The 19533-nt window shown below is 43.1% G+C and overlaps 1 protein-coding gene across 1 annotated transcript; it reads left to right on the top strand.

Moving 5' to 3' along the window:
* The first annotated feature begins 1695 nt into the window (after positions 1-1695).
* Positions 1696-4034, top strand: LOC148156297 (uncharacterized). Its single transcript, XM_088010661.1, has one exon. The coding sequence runs from the start codon at positions 1860-1862 to the stop codon at positions 4032-4034; it is 2175 nt and encodes a 724-aa protein (XP_087866787.1). The 5' UTR covers positions 1696-1859.
* Positions 4035-19533: the final 15499 nt, after the last annotated feature.

Below are 19533 nucleotides of genomic sequence, written 5' to 3'. Positions count from 1 at the left end.
TCTCCAGGAGCTAATGCGGCTCACTTTTTTCCGCTTTGAGTTACCATGACTGGTAGAAAAGACTAAGTCGTATTTCAGATGCAAAAAAACCAATACTATTAACATTGTTGTCTTCCTAATATAATGGGCTTTTAAGTTTTCGTTAATTTCCAAGCGATCCTGAATTAAGAAGATGGCTTGTAAATATCTGTCGCTACCAGCTAACGCCGCACAGCAAAGTTTGCAGCCTTCACTTCACTCCGGATCAGCCTAAAACTACCGGGGATGCGGATGATAAATAAAGGAGCCTCCCTGAGTTATTTCCATGGAATCACTTCTGTATTCAGCCTGAAAGAGTTTATGGGAACGAGAGAGCAGACCAGAGCCAGACAGCCGAGCAACTGATCCGCCTGTACATCCTGCTGTAAACACCGTCCTATCTGAGCTCTGAACAAGAAACATGCAAAGGTAATAAAACGAAATAACACGGAGACATGAAGCAACACGGTCATATTTTTCTAAAAGCAGCAACTTTGAACCTGAACAGCTGAACCAGATCTCTGACACCAGAGCTGCGCTACTGTCAAGCTACGAGGCTTGTTGAGCTTTATCAGGCTTCAGAAGCTAAAAGTCCGAACCGGAACCTCCCCGTTAGTCTGTGACACTAACGACAATAAACACACATAATATACTTGAAAATTAGATAAATACATTGTCCTTTAGAATGTTTAGATACTTAAATAGCACATTTTACAAGAACAATGTCCGAGAATATTGCCTACTAGCATAAGCTAACGTTAATGTTAGCCACAAAGTTTAAGTAAAACTCACCTTCGTGTCAGTGAATGTATAACGAGGCGAACATCTTAAAACCTTTCTCCAGCTGACTTGTTGGGGCTTCGGATCGATGTACAAACCTTGGCCAAGCCCTGCAGCACCTAATGTAAATGATATTTGTATTGGAAACAATCGAGCCGCTTTACCCCGAACGCGGAAGCTGAGGTGCAAAGAGCCCATTGGCCTTGAAACAAACTCGGTGAAATAATAACTTTGGGAAATAAAAGCCTTTTGCTCTGCAGCAGGAAGATCCCCGGCCTGATCTTGTTGTTCCTCAGAGAAACTTACTTTTCATTCAAAATGTTCCTTTAAAAAGAGATGAAACAACTATTTCATATTTAACAAAGAAATGTTGGATTCAAACTCATAATTCTTCAGTTTTCTCTAAATTCAGTAGATGTTGATGTAACTTTTTTACAAATAAGACATAAAAACATGTTTGTAATAATTTTAGACTTTAATATGAATACTTTACCAGCAGGTGTACTTTAATCAAACATGCAGTTATTATATCTGCGGCTTTAAAACACTGCATGCCCGACAAAACGACCAAAACTCGGGATCCATCTCCCACAAAGCCCTCATGAGCTTCCGTAGGGAGTCATGCGACAGCTGGCGCTCTATGCTAACTTTAGCCTGTCAGTTTAATTCTACTGTTAGTCTACATAAATAATGTAGACTAACGCATTAAATGATCGAAAAGAACCTTAAATTACAGCTTTTCTTTAGGATCAGTCTAGGTTTCCATGGTTACAGAGCTCTGTAGACCACGTGACAGTCGAGGCCTTGCTCTTCCATCGGCTGTTGGTAGCTAGCTTACAGTCATGTCTATACGCATGCGCATATGCGTAGGCGTGTCTCTGGGTTCGCGCCGGGCATGGCTGCGTCATAATGGCTTATGACGTGAACCAGCATCAAAGGCAGCTTACTGCTACGGTTTAGTTTAATTTCAGGTAAAACTAATTCCAAGAAGAGAAGCTGTAGTGAGCAGAACGTCGTTTCTTTAAGGAAAACTTTGAGAAAAAAGATAAAAACTTTGAAAAATGGAAGAGTCAAACGAGCCAATAAACAGAAGAATCCACATCTCCATTGACAACCTGGAGGACATCATATTGCCCCGTCTGAACACTTTAACACCAGCGCAGTGGACCTTGCTTTCACAGGGCCTGAGGGATTCACATATAACAGGCGTCATGGCTGACATACTTACCAACATTTTTCAACAATGTGTGGAAAATTCACTGACCGTCCTTGTGCCAATATTGGAAGAAAACATGGTGAAGTGCACGAAGACTAAAATACCAGATGAAAACATCAGTGTGCATTTGACCAACATGATTTCAACAGAAATGGCTGCCGTCCTCGAGGTGCCACAGCCAGAAGTCTGTGAGAGCAGCATGGAGTTGAACTCTCTGATGGAACAGGAGGTCTCTGAAAAAGTCACATCCATTGCAAATGGCATCAAGAGAACCTCCAGTTTCCCTTCATCACCAGCAGTGTTTGCAAGTGGCTGCATTTCTAACCTGAGAAATTTCAATAATATGGTTTCCAACGCAGTTCAGTGTTTCCGAAAACACATAAACAGACCCAGATCAAGATGCATCGAAAGATACTGGAGTGCGTTCACTAAAAAGAGAACGTCAGGCGTGTCTCCAGCAGCAGACACGCCTGCCTTCGACCTTACAGAGAGAAGCGTTTCTCCTGTTGTGAAATCTCTCTACTCTGTGGCCTCAGTTAGCGAGAGCATTACTGAAATCATAGAGAAATATTCTGATGATGCCAAAGGTGCAGAAGATGCAGAATCTGGCCTAGATCATGTCGAAGTAAACGAGGTTGCAGACGGAATAAGCAAAACGATTATTGACGACCTTCATTACTGTAAGGCTGAAGGTCCAACTGGACAGAAAGACCCAAGTTGTTCACACGCCCCTCATTTTAACCTGAAAAAGATTCTTGGTGATATCAGAAACCTTTTCCGGTCAAAGAGCAAAACTGCTCCTCCTGCAAAAGAAGAAATTATCAAAAAACCACAATTTTCCAGGTTTGCCAAGCACCAGTTCACCACCATGACGTCTTCTTTGGAGAGCTCAGTTCAGGATTCAAGTGACACAAATGTGGTGAAACTGAAACGAGGCAGATCTTTGTCAAACAGATTGGCTCGCCTCATGTTTCCTGGACGTGTCCCCGAGGATTCAGCGGATCAGGCCAGGTCAAAACTGCCTGACAAAACCCAAACAGACCAAATCCCTAAACTGGACTTTCAGTCCATCAAACCTCTGTTTGACAGACTGTGTGCAGAATTCATGGAGAACCCACAGCTGAATGACAGGGTCAAGCAGTTTTCCAAGGAACTGACTGATAAATTATATACTGACATCACCAGTAGCCATCATTACAAACTTCCTGTTCCCCCTGAAAACCTTTCAGAGTCCGTCCTCTCCAGCGAGAAAATAAGTGACCTTTCTGGCCAGAGGGAAATTTGCCCAGAAATCTTCTACGCCAGAACAGAAGACGAGGTGAGGAGATTTCTCCAAAACATCTTCCTTTGGATCAGAGACGAGCAAATAAATCGCATAAGTGACAGCGACAGGTTGTCCAATGTGCTCTCGGAGATCTGTGATCTCGTTGGACAAACATATGAGACTAAAATCCCCAGGCACTCCATCTCAACCGTCGGCCGTAAATCTGGCACCAATTCCAACCTTCAGATAGGGTTTATGGACCCAGATAATAAATTTGTCACATTTGTTCAAGAAATCAATGTGATTCAAATTGAGGAGCCACCTGAAACCCCAGAAGAACAGATGAGAAACCTAGAGATAGGTACGGCATGCTTTGTGTTTAGGGCGGTTTTAAACTGCTCACAGGAAAATGGAGGATCCTTCAGCCGTAAAGAGATGAGGAGAATCTTACGTTACCTGTCAGGGGAGAGAATACGTCGAATCACAGACTTCTCTGTCAGCATGGACAATGACAACAACACACACTTTGCTAGAAACCTCTATGAAGATCTGAAGGAGCAGTTTGGCTCTGCAGAAGAGCTGCAGAGGGTGGCGATGTCACCGAACGGCAAAGCTTTTCAGAAAGCCTTAGAGACGCATTTAAAGAGTTACATCCCCAAGAGACGCAAGAAAAGTGCATCTCAGAAAACGATTTCAAAAGTCAGGAAGACCGTGAGGATCCTGATCGGAAATCAGAGTCAAATCACCTACCAGTAGACCTCACACACACACACACACACACACACACACACACACACACACACACACACACACACACACACACACACACACACACACACACACACACACAGGATCTGACATGGTAAACTGATAACAGGAGAAATCATTTTGTATTTGATAACAGACCAGAAAAAATTCAGGAATACATCTATTATTAACTTATTATAATTATTAATATAATTATTAAATTATTATCATTTTTAGGTCATCAGTTCTTTTATATCTGGGTTTTAGGTTTTCACCGGGTTCTCCGGTTTTTCCTTTTAAAAAGCATTTATGATCTAATTCTATATTCTAAATGTTCCTGAGTAACAGATAAACTCTAAAAGACAAACCACAGCTGTAACATCTGGGGTTTATTAATAAATCAGTCAGTAATCCAGCAGGTCTGGACTCTTGAGTTTCAGTTTTCATCTGTTTTTTAATTTCATTCTTTGTGTTTCAGGTTTTCTGCCTGAGTGAAAATCACCCATAAATGGTGCCAAACGTTTGTGCTGCTTTGGCTTTGAAGATATTAGTGAAAGTTTAAAGGTCAAAAGGTCAGCCCCCCCCCACTTTTACAAAATCAAAATGACCTTTAACCTTTCATTAATATCTTTAAAGCCAAGGCAGCACAAATGAAGCACAAAGGTTTGACACCATTTTTGTCTGATTTGAAGAAGGTGGAAGTAACTTCACTCAGGTTTGGTTTCTGATATATTCTTAATATTTCATTCTCCTCATTGTTAACTCAAAAGTGTATAAGACTTAATATTTGTTTCTTATAAAGTATTTTTAATCGGTTTAAAGTTGGACATTTTTGAACAAACCATTTTTGTTTGGGGCAGCACTGAGATCGGCCTATACTTATAAAAACTGTCTGTCACCATTTTGAAATGTTGAAATTATTTGCTGAAAAGTAAAAAATATCCATCCAAGAAATTATTCAAGTAAAAGTAAAAAAGTATTTAATAAAAAGTCAACCAAAGTACTGAGTAACTGATCAAATTATCATCATCAGATGGACTAAAATATAAAGTTAAGTGTAAATTTTGGTATTTTAAGAATTAAAATGTTAATAATTCATACATAAATTACAATAACAAAATCAGGCAAAATAAAAAAATAAAGTAAATAATATGAATTTTACTTGCCGCTATGAGCTACAATCCCGAGTCATTTTCCTGTTTCTTCCCAGAACGTCTGGACCTCCATCAGTGGAGGTTCGGAGAAAACTGAAGCTAAAGGTTCTGGTTCTGCCTGTTCAGTCAGCAGCTGCAGTTCTGTAACCCGGCCACATGATGGCAGTGTAGCTCCGAGCTGAAGCGATCTGCGGGCGGGTTTGGGGAGATTTCCTGTCAGGGTTTGAGTTTGTTCTCAGTGAAACAGTTAGCTGCTGAGTCCAGACTCGGAAACCTGAGCTAGCAGCAGCTAGCAGCCCGCTGCTTCCTGTTTCAGCTCTCAGAACTTCCTGCCAGGTGTATCACCTCTGAACCTCCGGACGGATGGAGAAGACCTTCTGTCTGAGTGTCATTCCTGTTAGCGTCCACTGAGGGGAGCTCCAGCGCAGAAATAGAACCTGCTAAAATAATAAATAAAGCTTCAGAGAGAAGCTTCAGTTTTCATTCCAACGTTCAACTTAGAGGAGAGAAAATCCTGACAAACAGAAAAACTGGGATTCTCAGTCAGACTGAAGATGTTGGAGTCAAAGATTTATTGTCTTAATGGAGATGAAAATAATCTGCTGTGTTCCTACGGGATAAAGTCCACATACAGAGCTCTGTGATTGGACTGTTCCTATCAGTACAGCTGCTCTGAGGGCCATTCAGGGCTTTTATTTTGTAGGAAAACAGCTTCACAATTTACGAACCTTAGATTTTTCCTTCCACAAAGGCTGAAAAACTGGAGAAACTTTGGTCACTGATCCACTTTCTGCTCTGATTTCTCAGATATAAACAAGATTCCAGCTTCAGTGATCGGATGGATCTGCTCATCGTTTCCTGCATGACTGTTTGGTAGGGTTGAGATCTCTGATGGTCAGCACACAGCTCCACTCATGAAGGAAAACATGTCCACCTGCAGAGCCTCTGCTGCTGCTCTACCTGCTCATCATTACTGACTGGAGATTTTCTGTTTGTTTTTCTTACAGTGAAGTTCATCAACTTCCTGGTCAGCGCAGATCGGTTAGCTTTAGCCGTCTTTGGCTGTGTCCAATACCAATACCAATACCAATACCAACTTTATTTATAAAGCACTTTAAAACAACCACAGTTGATACAAAGTGCTGTACAATTGAAAAACACAACATAATAAAAAAGTAATTAAAACAGTTTAAAAACAAAAAACATACAAATTAAAACTAATGGTGGGCACCGCTAGCTAAAAGACGAGCTAAAGCACTAATCATGAATATCAGTTCTGTTCATGCTAAAGCGTTACACTAACATAGTAATTAGTGTAAGCTAATGCTAGAGGGTAATTAGCAGAAGATAATGCTAAAGCACTATAGCGTGATTATTTGAAGCGAGTGCTAAAGCGCTGCTTACCAACACAGCAAAGAGCAGAAACTAATTCTGCTCATGTTGAAGCTCATGACAAACATTATACCAACATAATTAGCTGAGGCTAAAGCTAACACGCTATTCTAACAACTAGCAGAACATAATATTTCTGTTTTCTGTTTACAGGTTGTTAACAATTATACTGGTTATTACTGGTTACTACTGGTTATCATTGATGAGCTCTAGAGTACTTTGGTCTACAGATGATCTCTTGTTCCACTCAAGATTCCCCGGCCCTTCAGCCTTCTCATGCTAACATCATGCTAAGTGGTCTTTAGCATGAGACGTGCTGATCTGCTGTTAGCTACTTCCTAACTGCGTCTCCAGGAAGTGGAGCTGCTGCATGCGTTTGGTGATGCTCAGGTTTAAATCTTTTTAATTTCTGGATCGTTTTGGGATTAAAACTCCAAACTGTGAAACTCTAAATCGGCTCCAGCTCCGTTTCTGGCTCCACCGGTTGTTGCAGAAGCTGACGGTTTCTCCGGCAGCGGCAGCAGATGGATGTGTGGTCTGCAGACAGCACAGACACACACCTATTCAGGCTTGGGTGTTTTTATCCCAGCCTTATTGGAAAAGCGTCCAGCGTGAGCTCAGCACTGAAATTAGATATTGATCCTCCCCCCACCCGGCGCTGGCGCTCCACGCCGATGATCCCTTCTCTTTCATTTAGACCTGCTCTCCTTCTCTCTGTCACTCCTGGGATCCATTTAATTGGGATTCTTCTCATTTATGCGTCCTGGCTTCCATCACTGGTTCCTCCCACACCAACAGGAGGAGAGGCGTGAGACTGGGAGAACTGGAGCTGCACCAGCAGCTTCATATTTACTGACAATGAGTATTTTTAGGACCACAGGAGGCATTTTATGTGTTTAGTCTGAGTACACTGATAAATACTGTTCATATTACTGACATGTTGTGTAATTTTTGTGAATAATTTATCCCAAAAGGGCTAAAAGAAAAGAAATGAAACAGTCTTATTCCACTTCAAAATAAGAGCATGAATATAAATATCAAACTACTTGAAGGATTCTTAACGGCCGAGATCCAAAACTTCAACACTCCAGGTTTTATTCCAAGTTTTTACTCCAGCCTATCAGAGATGAGGAGCTCATGCTGATGTTCAGAGGTGGCATATTAGCACATTCTGCTAATATGCAAATAGCAAAGCTAATTTTTCAGTTAGCGCTTTAGCGTTTTTGCTAATTTGAAAACATTTAGCGCCCTTAGCTTTCCTGAAATCAAATTTTGAGATAAATCCTAAAGCGCCAATTTAGTATTTAGTAAACCTTCAATTAAATTAAATTTAACTGTGTTGAAGTTTTGTTAATTCTATAAGTAGTTTCATGCTTTTATTTTGAAGTGAGTGAAGACTGTTTAATGGGCTCTTTGCACGTCAGCTTCTGGTTCGGTTGTTTCTGATCTGTAGAAAATGGCCTTTTCCACCAGGAGCTGCAGGGCTGATGATGAACATCGATCTGAAGCCCAACAAGCTGGAGAAATGTTTTAAGATGTTCGCCTCGTTATACGTTCACTGACACGAAGGTCACTTTTACTTTCTTAACCTTTGTGGCTAACATTAACTTTAGCTTATGCTAGTATATTCTCTGTACCTTTGCATGTTTCTTGTTCAGAGCTCAGGTAGGACGGTGTTTACAGCAGGATGTACAGGCGGATCAGTTGCTCGGCTGTCTGGCTCTGGTCTGCTCTCTCCTTCCCATAAACTCTTTCAGGCTGAATACAGAAGTGACTCCATGGAAATAACTCAGGAGGCTCCTTTATTTACCATCCGTATCCTCCGGTAGTTTTAAGAAGAAGCTGATCTGGAGTGAAGTGAAGGCTGCAAACTTTGCTGTGCGGCGTTAGCTGGTAGCGACAGATATTTACAAGCCAACTTCTTAATTCAGGATCGCTTGGAAATTAAGGAAAACTTAAAAGCCCATTATATTAGGAAGACAACAATGTTCATAGCATTGCTTTATCTGCGTCTGAAATACGACTTTGTCTTTTCTAGTTGTCATGGTAACTCAAAGCGGAAACAAGTGAGCCGCATCGGCTCCTGGAGATGTGACGTCAACGCCGAAAATGCTAATGCGCTAACTGAAACATTAGCTCTGGTTTTAGCATGTTAGCGGACGTGTGTCCACCTCTGAACATCATTATGACCTCTTTGGGGAATCCCTGACCTCTGACCTCCTGTCCTGGATCTCCTGGATCTCCTGGATCCTAGTCCGCTCCTGGAGGAGGAACGCCGCTTTCCTCTCTGAAGCTACAGTAACGCTATGCTTGTTATGGCATATTTGGCCATGAAGCCAGAAATATTCCTGCTGAGTTCAGCGTTCAGCCGCTGCTGATGCTTCACAAAGCAGAGATGATCTGACACTTTATGTGATGCACTTATTGATCTGATCTCTGACTTTATGCCTACCGCTGCTCGCTCTGCAGCCCAAACACACCGATACACCCAGATGATAATCCTCAAGTTATCACATTCCTGGAGATTTAACAACATACTCACCTATTAATAACTAATATAACAGATAAAACATGAAGAACCGATCAGATCCTGATCCAAATGGTTCCTCTATCTGCAGGCAAAGCTGCAGCGTCACTTAAATACATCTATTTAAAGTGACTGTCTCCGTTGTGACAGTTTATTATGAGATAGATAATCTGTGAACAGATGGATCTACTCTGTTTTTTTTTCTCAGGGCTAAATAGAAACAACCAATCAGAACCAGGAGGCGGGTCTTAAATGTGCTAATGGTGGAGAAACAACTGACCGTTACAGGAAAACCATTTATCTACTGTCATCAGTAGCTATGCTTAGCATTAGCCTTAGCATTCATGACATGGCAGAGCTGATTGACAGCGCTAAGACCCGCCTCCTGGCTCTGATTGGTTGTTTTTATTTAGCACTGAGAAAAAAACAGAGTAGATCCATCTGTTCACAGATTATCTGTCTCAAAACAAACTGTCACAACATGGTGACAGTTTTAACAAATATATGAAAAATATATGTTTTATAAAACTGACATACTTTAAGGGAAAAGATGAGAAGACAGACACTCTTCAAAATGGGAAAGACATTAAACAGATGGCCTCAACAACATGGCTACTTCCCTGAATGAAACTGTCCTACCATCACAAATGTAAAACATTTAGCAGTTTGCTAAAGTTAAAATTAAAGTCCCAGAGGTGAGACGAGCAGTACGGGAGATCTGCCGAGGAAGGATGACAATATAGAAATCATCTTTTATTTTTTCTAAATATACTTTAATTATCAATGCTAACGCTACAGAAGCTAACATCTACAGCAGGAGAGTTCAGTCTTTGTTAAATGTGGCAAAAACATCAAGAGGATTATGTTAAAAAATAGTAGTTTTCCTTCTTATCAATAAACTAAGCTGCAGAACTGTAATTAAATAAATAGTTTGTTTATTGTAAAGGAAATGTGTAAATTACTTTAGACCCAAAACTTTGAAAATATTTTTGCAGGTTTCCTTCATTACATGAAAGGCGACCAGGCTTTGAATATTTTGGATCTCGATTGAAAAAAACATTTTCAATAAAACAATATTTCTGTCTCTCTTTGGAAAAGTTTTCTGTATTTATCCAGGTTTAATAAATTAATGGAAAACTGGTTCTGGTGTTTAATATTGGATATTTTCCTGTAAGGAGATTTAAGTCGGGATAAATCTGCTCTCATTAAGTTAAAACTTTTTAATTTAAATCAAGCAGCTGGAGAGAATCTACTGTTCTCAACCTGCAGTCAGGAGTCCATCCATCACCCTGTGACCTTTGACCTGAGTCCAGCTGGCTGAATATTACATTAGCATTAAAACGCACATTATCCAAACCGTCGGGGATGTTGCCATGACGATATTTTGTGTTTTTTTCTTCTGGTTTCAGAGCAGAGGGTATGAATACTTATGAACCTAATATGACTAAATATAAGTTTAATGTCTTTATGGAGCATTAAGGGCCGACTGAATGAAGACTAAAACAATGTTTCTGATTCTGATTTTTGTTTTCCTCTCCAGGTTGTTTGTGAAGCAGGTAGATGACGAAGCGTTGCAGCTGAATCGGTTCTGAATCGGTTCTGGGTTTCCTGCTCGGTTGGAGCTGAAGGTTATTTTTATTTTTCTGAACAGAAACAGAAACGGAACAATCTGCGAAAAGCTTTCTGAAAAGAAAACATCTCTTCCCCGCTCCTCCTCCAAACTCCCTCGGGATCACCTTCACTCATCACCTCATCTATTTTTTCCCTCCTCTGTTGCTAGGCAACCGACAGGAAGAGCATCACTTGGAGACGTCCAAACCACAGGAAGAGCTCCCAGAAAGACACTTCAGGCTGCAGACAAACAGACCTGGAAAAGCAACACGTCGGCCCGGTGCGCGCTGAAGGAGCTTTATGAGCTTTAATGGCTGAAAAACAATAAAACACCAAACAGGATGAGGAGGAAAACGATCCTGTCCTACAGCAGAGACAGACGGGTCCAAACTGAACAGTTCCTGAACTAAAGAACTGGATATTATTCAGTAAATGATCAGTTTCCTGAGGCTCTCAGACTCTTCAGCTGGTCGTCTGTTTTCCACGTTGCCTTGTTGCAGAAGCAACCTGAGCGTTTATTCTGGCGGCTCAGACATCCCAGAGCTTCACCGCATCAGTTCAGATTCCTCCTTTATTTCAGGGATGTGTGTCAGAACATTTGCAGCTTTTCATCCCCAGTGAACATCCAGTCTGCAGATTGTGGATTCATTTTCTTTCCAAAATTTGGAATTATGTAAAAGTTTCCTAGTTTTTCCTAAAATAAAACGTCCAACAGAGAGAAAAGTAGAGACAGTTTGAGCTCATGAAGTGAATGTGTTGGTTTATCCAGTGAGGAGGATCCTAGAAAACCCCAAACAGACGACGCTACAAAATATGCAAACATCAACTTTTACAATGTTTCACTTCTTTATTCAGTAATTATTACTCTTGTTTACCGTAAATGTCACCATCTGAGTTTAGTCGGTCTGTTTAGTTTCCCGGTTCCTTCGTTTTGTCAGAAACTTGGCCATTTTGCGCTAACTAGGCTAACTGGATTAGCAACGGCTTGATGCAACCTGTTGTGTTTCTCAGACTGAAAACGTTTTAAATCTTAATAATAAAGTGAACTTGATGCGCTGATTGGATCAGACGGAATGAGCTGATCCAATCAGCTGTTCGTGAAGTTTGAGTTTCCTCTTCATTCTTGTCTGGGATCTCCGCCCTCCGGCATCGGTCCAAACATTTCATGACCCTAAAGGTCAAACCAGCATCTCATCCGTTCCCTGCTGGAGTTACTGCGGACGGTACGGAAGCAGCGGAGGGTCAAGATTAGAGACAGAAAGCAGAGCGACAGGAACGGCATCACAGGATCCATGAGGCTGGCAAAGAGCGACCCGATCCGCTGCTTCAGAACAACATGGAGGGATCTCTGCTTCCTGTGAAAACTTTCTGTAGCAGCCATTTTGCTAACAGGTAGCCTGAAGAAAAGTCCTGATGAAGAAGGCTGGTTCTGGTTCTGGTTTTGACATGATAACTCAGACCATCCTCTTCCTGAGACAGTCTTCATTCAGAGGCTCTTCAGATTCACTGTAACACAGACTGCTACAGGAGCTCATTTCCTGCCATCTATAACAGAATAATCTGAGTTACATCCTGAGATAATTAAAGTATTTTAATGCGATTTGTTTGGACCACAGACTCTTCTTCACTGGTTCAACACTGCAAGGTTTTCAGAAGTCATGAATTGTACTGGATCTCCACTGGATCCAGTTTACATGAACACTGGATCCAGTGCTGAGGCTCCATCTTCCTGTTAGTAAAAATAAATCCTGTGTCCAGGAAGCAGCTCAGCTGAGGGACGGCGGCCGCTGATGATTTGCATGTGTGTGTGTGTGTGTGTGTGTGTGTGTGTGTGTGTGTGTGTGTGTGTGTGTGTGTGTGTGTGTGTGTGTAAACCCAGCTCATCTCCGGCTGCGGCTCAGAAAACGTCCACAGAAGATTTATCTGGAGTCGGTAATGTGGCCTCTTTTCATGCAAGTGAAATTCCTCCTTATCTCCCTGCTGCCTGCTTTCTCTCTGCTTCAGAGTCTTTCTCTTCCTCGTGGCGAAGCAGCAGCAGCAGCAGAAGCAGCAGCGTTTCCTTCGCCTCTGTGTCACCTCCACTCCCTCCTCCCTCCCTCCGCCTCCCGCTGCTTCCATCCACCCTTCCCTTTTTTCCGCCGTGTGTTTGCAGATGAAACGGGCAGCCTGCCAGTTTTTCATATTTCTTGGCAGCAAAGTGGCGAGCCAACTTCCTGGGGATGGGGAGCGGTGGGGGGGCGGGCCTCGCAAAAGGTTACATTTGCACAATGTGTCAGTGGAAAAAGAGAAACCGGCAAAGAAGAGGGAGAGAGTGGAAAAAAAGAGGGAATAAAGGAAGGCGAAGCTGGGCTGGATCAGCTAAACGACTCCCCCGTTCAGGATAATGGAAAAAACCCTCTGGGGGAAAATTCAGTATGCAGAGGATCGGGTTGCATGCAGCCATTATAATGATGTGTATCAATCCTCTCTCTCTTTTTGTCTTCTTTCTCTGGAATGCACACACACACACACACACACACACACACACACACACACACACACACACACACACACACTGGGACCCTGAACTTCCTTCAAGCTTCACAGGGAACGTCTGAAAGCAGCTGAATCTACGGAGAACCTCGAGGCTCAATCCCAGGACCCTCCTGCTGATGTCTGCCTGCTCCCACCTGCTCAGGTTAGATTAGTTACCATGACTACGCAGATGATGCACAGCTCCATATTGTGATGTCACCAGGTGACGCAGAACAGGTCAGAGTGTACATGAGAAAAACTTTCTGAACAGAAACTGAAGTTAAGGAGGAACGATCTAGAGTTATAGATCTAGAGTTATAGATCTAGAGTTATAGATCTAGATCTAGAGTCAGCTTTAGTTCATCCACCTGGAAACCAGAGGTCAGGCTGACCTCTGACCCTTCAGAGCGACATAAAGACGGTTCCAAAATCAGCCTTCTATCACCTGAAGAACATTTCCAGGATTAAAGATCTGCTGCTGTTGCCATAGCAACCATCCAGACCTCTCAGGTCTTCTGGTTCTGGTTCCTGGTTGGGATGCAGATGTTTGGATGTGTCAGGTTTCGTCTCCTTGGTTTCCAACAACCTGCAGCTCAGACCAAAAATCATTCAAACAGTTTTATAGATTATTGATTAGTGATCAGTGTTCTGTTCAGCTGATCGATCACCCAGACATTCCTCCCTCCACAGGTCCGTGTGTCTCTGGCCGAGGCATCAGAGTGAATGTGGCTCCATTGTGACAGGAGGTCAGAATGACTGCAGCACCGTTACATGAGTGGTGCAGGCTGCAGTAACGGGGTAACAGAACCGGTCTGCCTCTACTGGCTCCTCTCAGTGTGGAGAAGCAGAGGCTCTGCTGACCGAGTCCAGACGCTGAGTGGAGGAGGGTAGGAACGAAGGTCAGAGGTCAAAGGAGAGCTTCACCTTCTGGCTCTTCCCTCGTATCCCTGCAGACTCCATCATCAGGAGACCTCTGACCTCCAGAGCGCCACCAGCAGGCAGGGCAGGTGAAGTACCAAAGAAAAGAGGGGAGCAGGGATCACTTTGTGCCAAAACAACCGAATAAAAAAATGGCTGCTAAGATTTCTGCCCTGACGCAGATTTCACCCGGATATTAAAACCTTGTGCAGAACCGTTCGGTTTCAGGAAGTCGGTCCGGTGTCGGATTCTCTTCAGACCTCGGCGTTCCTCAGGGTTCTGTTCGGTTCTGTTCAGGTTCTGTTCGGGGTTCTGTTCAGGTTCTGTTAGGAGTTCTGTTTGGTTCTGTCGGGTCTCTAATGTCCTTACCGTCATCACTATGGCAACAACATTCAGATCAACGGGCTCTTTGCACGCGTTGACGTCACATCTCCAGGAGCTAATGCGGCTCACTTTTTTCCGCTTTGAGTTACCATGACTGGTAGAAAAGACAAAGTCGTATTTCAGACGCAGATAAAGCAATGCTATGAACATTGTTGTCTTCCTAATATAATGGGCTTTTAAGTTTTCGTTAATTTCCAAGCGATCCTGAATTAAGAAGATGGCTTGTAAATATCTGTCGCTACCAGCTAACGCCGCACAGCAAAGTTTGCAGCCTTCACTTCACTCCGGATCAGCCTAAAACTACCGGGGACACGGATGGTAAATAAAGGAGCCTCCCTGAGTTATTTCCATGGAATCACTTCTGTATTCAGCCTGAAAGAGTTTATGGGAACGAGAGAGCAGACCAGAGCCAGACAGCCGAGCGACTGATCCGCCTGTACATCCTGCTGTAAACACCGTCCTATCTGAGCTCTGAACAAGAAACATGCAAAGGTAATAAAACGAAATAACACGGAGACATGAAGCAACACGGTCATATTTTTCTAAAAGCAGCAACTTTGAACCTGAACAGCTGAACCAGATCTCTGACACCAGAGCTGCGCTACTGTTAAGCTATGAGGCTTGTTGAGCTTCGTCAGGCTTCGGAAGTAAAAAGTCCGAACCGTAACCTCCCCGTTAGTCTGTGACACTAACGACAATAAACACACATAATATACTTGAAAATAAGATAAATACATTGTCCGTTAGAATGTTTAGATACTTAAATAGCACATTTTACAAGAACAATGTCCGAGAATATTGCCTACTAGCATAAGCTAACGTTAATGTTAGCCACAAAGTTTAAGTAAAACTCACCTTCGTGTCAGTGAATGTATAACGAGGCGAACATCTTAAAATCTTTCTCCAGCTGACTTGTTGGGGCTTCGGATCGATGTACAAACCTTGGCCAAGCCCTGCAAGCACCTAATGTAAATGATATTTGTATTGGAAACAATCGAGCCGCTTTACCCCGAACGCGAAGCTGAGGTGCAAAGAGCCCACTCCTAACCCCCCAGAGAACATTCGGTCCGGAACTCCTGCTGAAAATCTTCATCTCTCTACATTATCGCCCCCTGTTGGCGCGGCAGGTGAACTGCAGGGTTTCCCACAAAACATCCTTCATAAAATATCTGCGGTTCTTTGTTTTACTGCGGGTGAACCATTGACCCTGAGCAGGAAGTGGATGGGCGGGGCTTAAAATACAGCAACCAATCAGGAGGAGAACAACCTCTACAGAAGATACAAGATAAAAGAAACTTTAAATTTGGTTTTCAGTAACATTAATATTAAAAGACAGATTCTGAATATTCATTATATATTTATATTTTTTATTGTCGGTTAATGTTTAAGATAATAATTCATATGAATAATTAACATTTAATATAATTTGTGTTTTGTATATTAAAAATCACACAGTTTGACTTTATTTATGGAAATAAATTTAAAACAGTCGGAGGAGCTAAGCGCTAACTGATCCTGTTCCTCCATAGAGCAGCTTGACCTTATGACCCCTGCAGTTTTCTCTAAGGTCGTTGTTGATGTGAAAATCAGCACCGACTTACTGAAAGGTGTACTTAGTGTTCCTCAAATGTTAGCTTTATGTTCATTCAATGAATATTTATGTATTTAGTTCAGGTTTAAATCAATAAACTGATTTTATTTTCATTCAGTCCTGGTGCACCTGAGGGTGTACTTTCTTTCCAGGATGAACACGTCCAGGACGTTCAGGTCCAACATTCTGTTCATCATCATGTGAGGATGAGCAGCAGCTGCATCTAAATGAGAAATTAGCTGCTTCTCAACAATAACAGCCTCTGCTGCTGAAAACCGGCTTTTCTTCCTCTCTGCTCTCCACCACACACACAGACACACACACTGACACACACACAGACACACACACAGACACACACACACGCGCACACACACACACACACGCGTACACACACACGCGCGCGCACGCACACACACACACACACACACACACACACACACACACACACACACACACACACACACACACACACACACCAGCCTCCTCCTCCCTCTCCTCTTTGCTGTGCTGCTTCTATAATTCAGATTCTGTCATGCTTGTTCCAGACTGCTGGCTCCAGCCCCCCTCCTCCTCTTCCTCCTCCTCCTCCTCCTCCTCCTCTTTCTCTCCTGGAGAAAAAAAAGAAAAAGGCTTTGGAGAGAAAGAAAAAGAGCTCTTTGAGGGACAAAGCTGACAGAACCGCACACAGACAAACACAGCGAGACAAAACTAAACGGAAAATGTTGAAGCTCTCTCTCTCTCTCTCTCTCTCTCTCTCTCTCTCTCTCTCTCTCTCTCTCTCTCTCTCTCTCTCTCTCTCTCTCTCTCTCTCTCTCTCTCTCTCTCTCTCTCTCTTTCTCTCTCTCTTTCTGTTTCTTTCTCTCTCAGTTCAGTTTTCTGCTCTCTCTTCATCTCTGGTTCTCGTCAGAATCAGAATTTTATTCCTGCTTTTCTGGACCGATTTAACAAACAGGAACTACGTTTCCCATGATGCTGCTGGGCTGTTAATGCTGACCTCTGACCTCTGGATGTGAATCAGATGAATGTTGTGGATCACAGTGACATTAGTTGGTTGGTTTCATTCAGCAGCTTTAAAACCTTAAACTGTAATATATGCAGTACTTCAGTCTGGAGGCAGGGGGCAGCAGAGAGCGCAGGTGTTGCTCAGAGTCACCTGGACTCAGAAAGGCTGTTAGCATCAGAGCTAACATGTTAGCATCAAAGCTAACATGTTAGCATCAGAGCTAACATGTTAGCATCAAAGCTAACATGTTAGCATCAAAGCTAACATGTTAGCTTCATTCTGCTGCTGTAAAGGGGAATCATGTATTAATGGAGACATTTTGATATAATAAAGTCACCATGTTTCCTTCAGCTGCATATTAAATATGACTGAAAACTAATTACACTTCATAATTTAATGCTTCAGATTTGGGCGTCTGTCTCTTTAAGAAGCTTTTCTATTTTATAAAACACTGCAAACATCAGCCGTCCTGTCTTGAGATCTGGACTTTGACTAGGCCACTCTAGCATGTGAGTCTGCTCTGATCTGTCCGCATGTTCAGGTTGGTTTGTTCTGGTTTATCTCCATCCATGTTCCCCACAGCCTGATGCTGCCACCACCATGTTTCACTGTGGGCCCAGCGCAGCATCACTGATCAAACTTTGCCTCAGGATCTCGGAGCGAAACGTTTCCGTCTCTAATGACTCCAGGTTTTTCCTCGGTGAGGTCACACGCTCAGACGTTGGGATCATCGGCTCCATCTGGGCCGCCAGCTGCTGAGACACAACATGTCTGTCCGACTCGGTGGGAATGTTTTCCTGCTCCCGCAGTCTGAGCGGAAACCCGATCCGGAAAGTCCAACACGAGCAAAACCACGGTGGAGTCTGGAAGCGACGCTTCTCTGAGTCCAAAGGTGATGTTCCCAAAACACAAAGAATACCAGCAAAAATCATCCAGTTTTATAAATGAAGCATAAAGAATATCTGAACCAGGATCCGGCCGGTCAGCTTTGGTTCATTCAGGGATTTCAGGGTTTAGTTTTATCATTTTGATGATTCAGGGAATAAAAACTTAAATGTTGGAACCTCGTCATCTAATGAACTCCGACCATAAAAGGTCACGAAGAAGAAGAAGCTGCTTGTTCAGAGTTCTGAATGCAAGGATGTTATAGAAAGTTGAGTGGAAGGAAGAAATGTGAAAGGTGCCTCTGCAGCTTAAAGAGGATTGTTTGAAATCCATCCAATAATTTAGAGGAGCTTCAGCAGTGACTGAGGATAGAGTCAGAACATCTAGATCCACTTGGCTCAATGAGATCCAGAACCAGAACCAGGAACATGGACTCTCGAGGTTAGCCACAGAGCCTTATGGGTAATCAGGATGAGGCTAACGGTCTGACTGAATCGTTCCTGAACGTCTTCAAGGAACAACAGGAAGTCGGTTCTGATTCTTTTGGGCCGTTGGAGCCGATTGTGAATCAAACCAGCAGCAGAGCAGCTCATTCACAAACAGACGGCAAAGAAAGAGACGCAGACAGAAACCCGCTCCTCCTCCTCCTCCTCCTCCCCTTCTTCCTCCTCCTCCTCCTCCTTCTCCTCTTCCTCCCTTTCTTCCTCCTCCTCATCCTCCTCCCTCCGCAGCGCAGAAACATGGAGGCGACGCGGAGCCGCACTGAGCCGCGCTGCTTACCCTCCAGCCGTTGATCGGCGGCCTGTCACCGTTACTCGGCGGCATCGCCATGGAGACCGGGGTCTGAGTAATCAGTTGTGCAATGACCCCTATTCTCCAGAGGGAAGACGAGGGGGGAGGATGGAGTGAAAACAGAGCCGGAGGAGGCGGAGGAAGAGAGGGAGCAGCGCAGCAGGAACCAGAAAAATAAAAACAGGTTTTATTTGGTTCTGCTGCTACACAACAAACTGAGCTTCAGGTCCAGATTCTACCAGGACAAAGTGAAATGGACCGAGACAAAAAGACAAAACCATCAGAGAGAAACTGCAGTAAGCAGAGGCAGTGACGCGCTGCGGCCTGCAGGGGGAGCCAGAGAGGAACATGGACGGTTACAGCCGAAGTTCTTTTATTTAACACAAAAGGTTAAAAATAATAATAATATTTAACGAGTTTTTATTCCTTTAGGCCCACTTTGGTGGAAATGTTTCTGTGGGGGCGGAGCTAAACTTCCACATCGGGTTTACATCCACTTGAAAGATTGTTCTATAAGTGGAAAACTCTTACTGTCTGCCAGATGAAGCAGAAGTTACAAATCTCAGTATGGCTTGTTGAAACTGTGAACATTGATCGAGGTAGGATGCAAATTAGCGACATCAGGAAGAAACTGTCATAAATGTATTTAAATCAGTTTCCAGTCTCCGGTGAGCAGATTACAAAGTCTGGACTAAAATCTACTTCAGATACTCTGAAGATTGTTCCTGCTGGAAATC

The sequence above is a fragment of the Poecilia mexicana genome, unplaced genomic scaffold (assembly GCF_051168715.1).
Source record: "Poecilia mexicana isolate PSO_F unplaced genomic scaffold, ASM5116871v1 scaffold_12, whole genome shotgun sequence".
NCBI classification, from domain to species: Eukaryota; Metazoa; Chordata; class Actinopteri; order Cyprinodontiformes; family Poeciliidae; genus Poecilia; species Poecilia mexicana.
The sequence above is the reverse complement of the archived record's forward strand: the minus strand, read 5'-3'. Positions and strand labels throughout refer to the sequence as shown.

Bases quoted from the DNA above. Each gene is read 5' to 3' on its own strand.
- LOC148156297 (XM_088010661.1), top strand. From the start codon at position 1,860: ATGGAAGAGTCAAACGAGCCAATAAACAGAAGAATCCACATCTCCATT.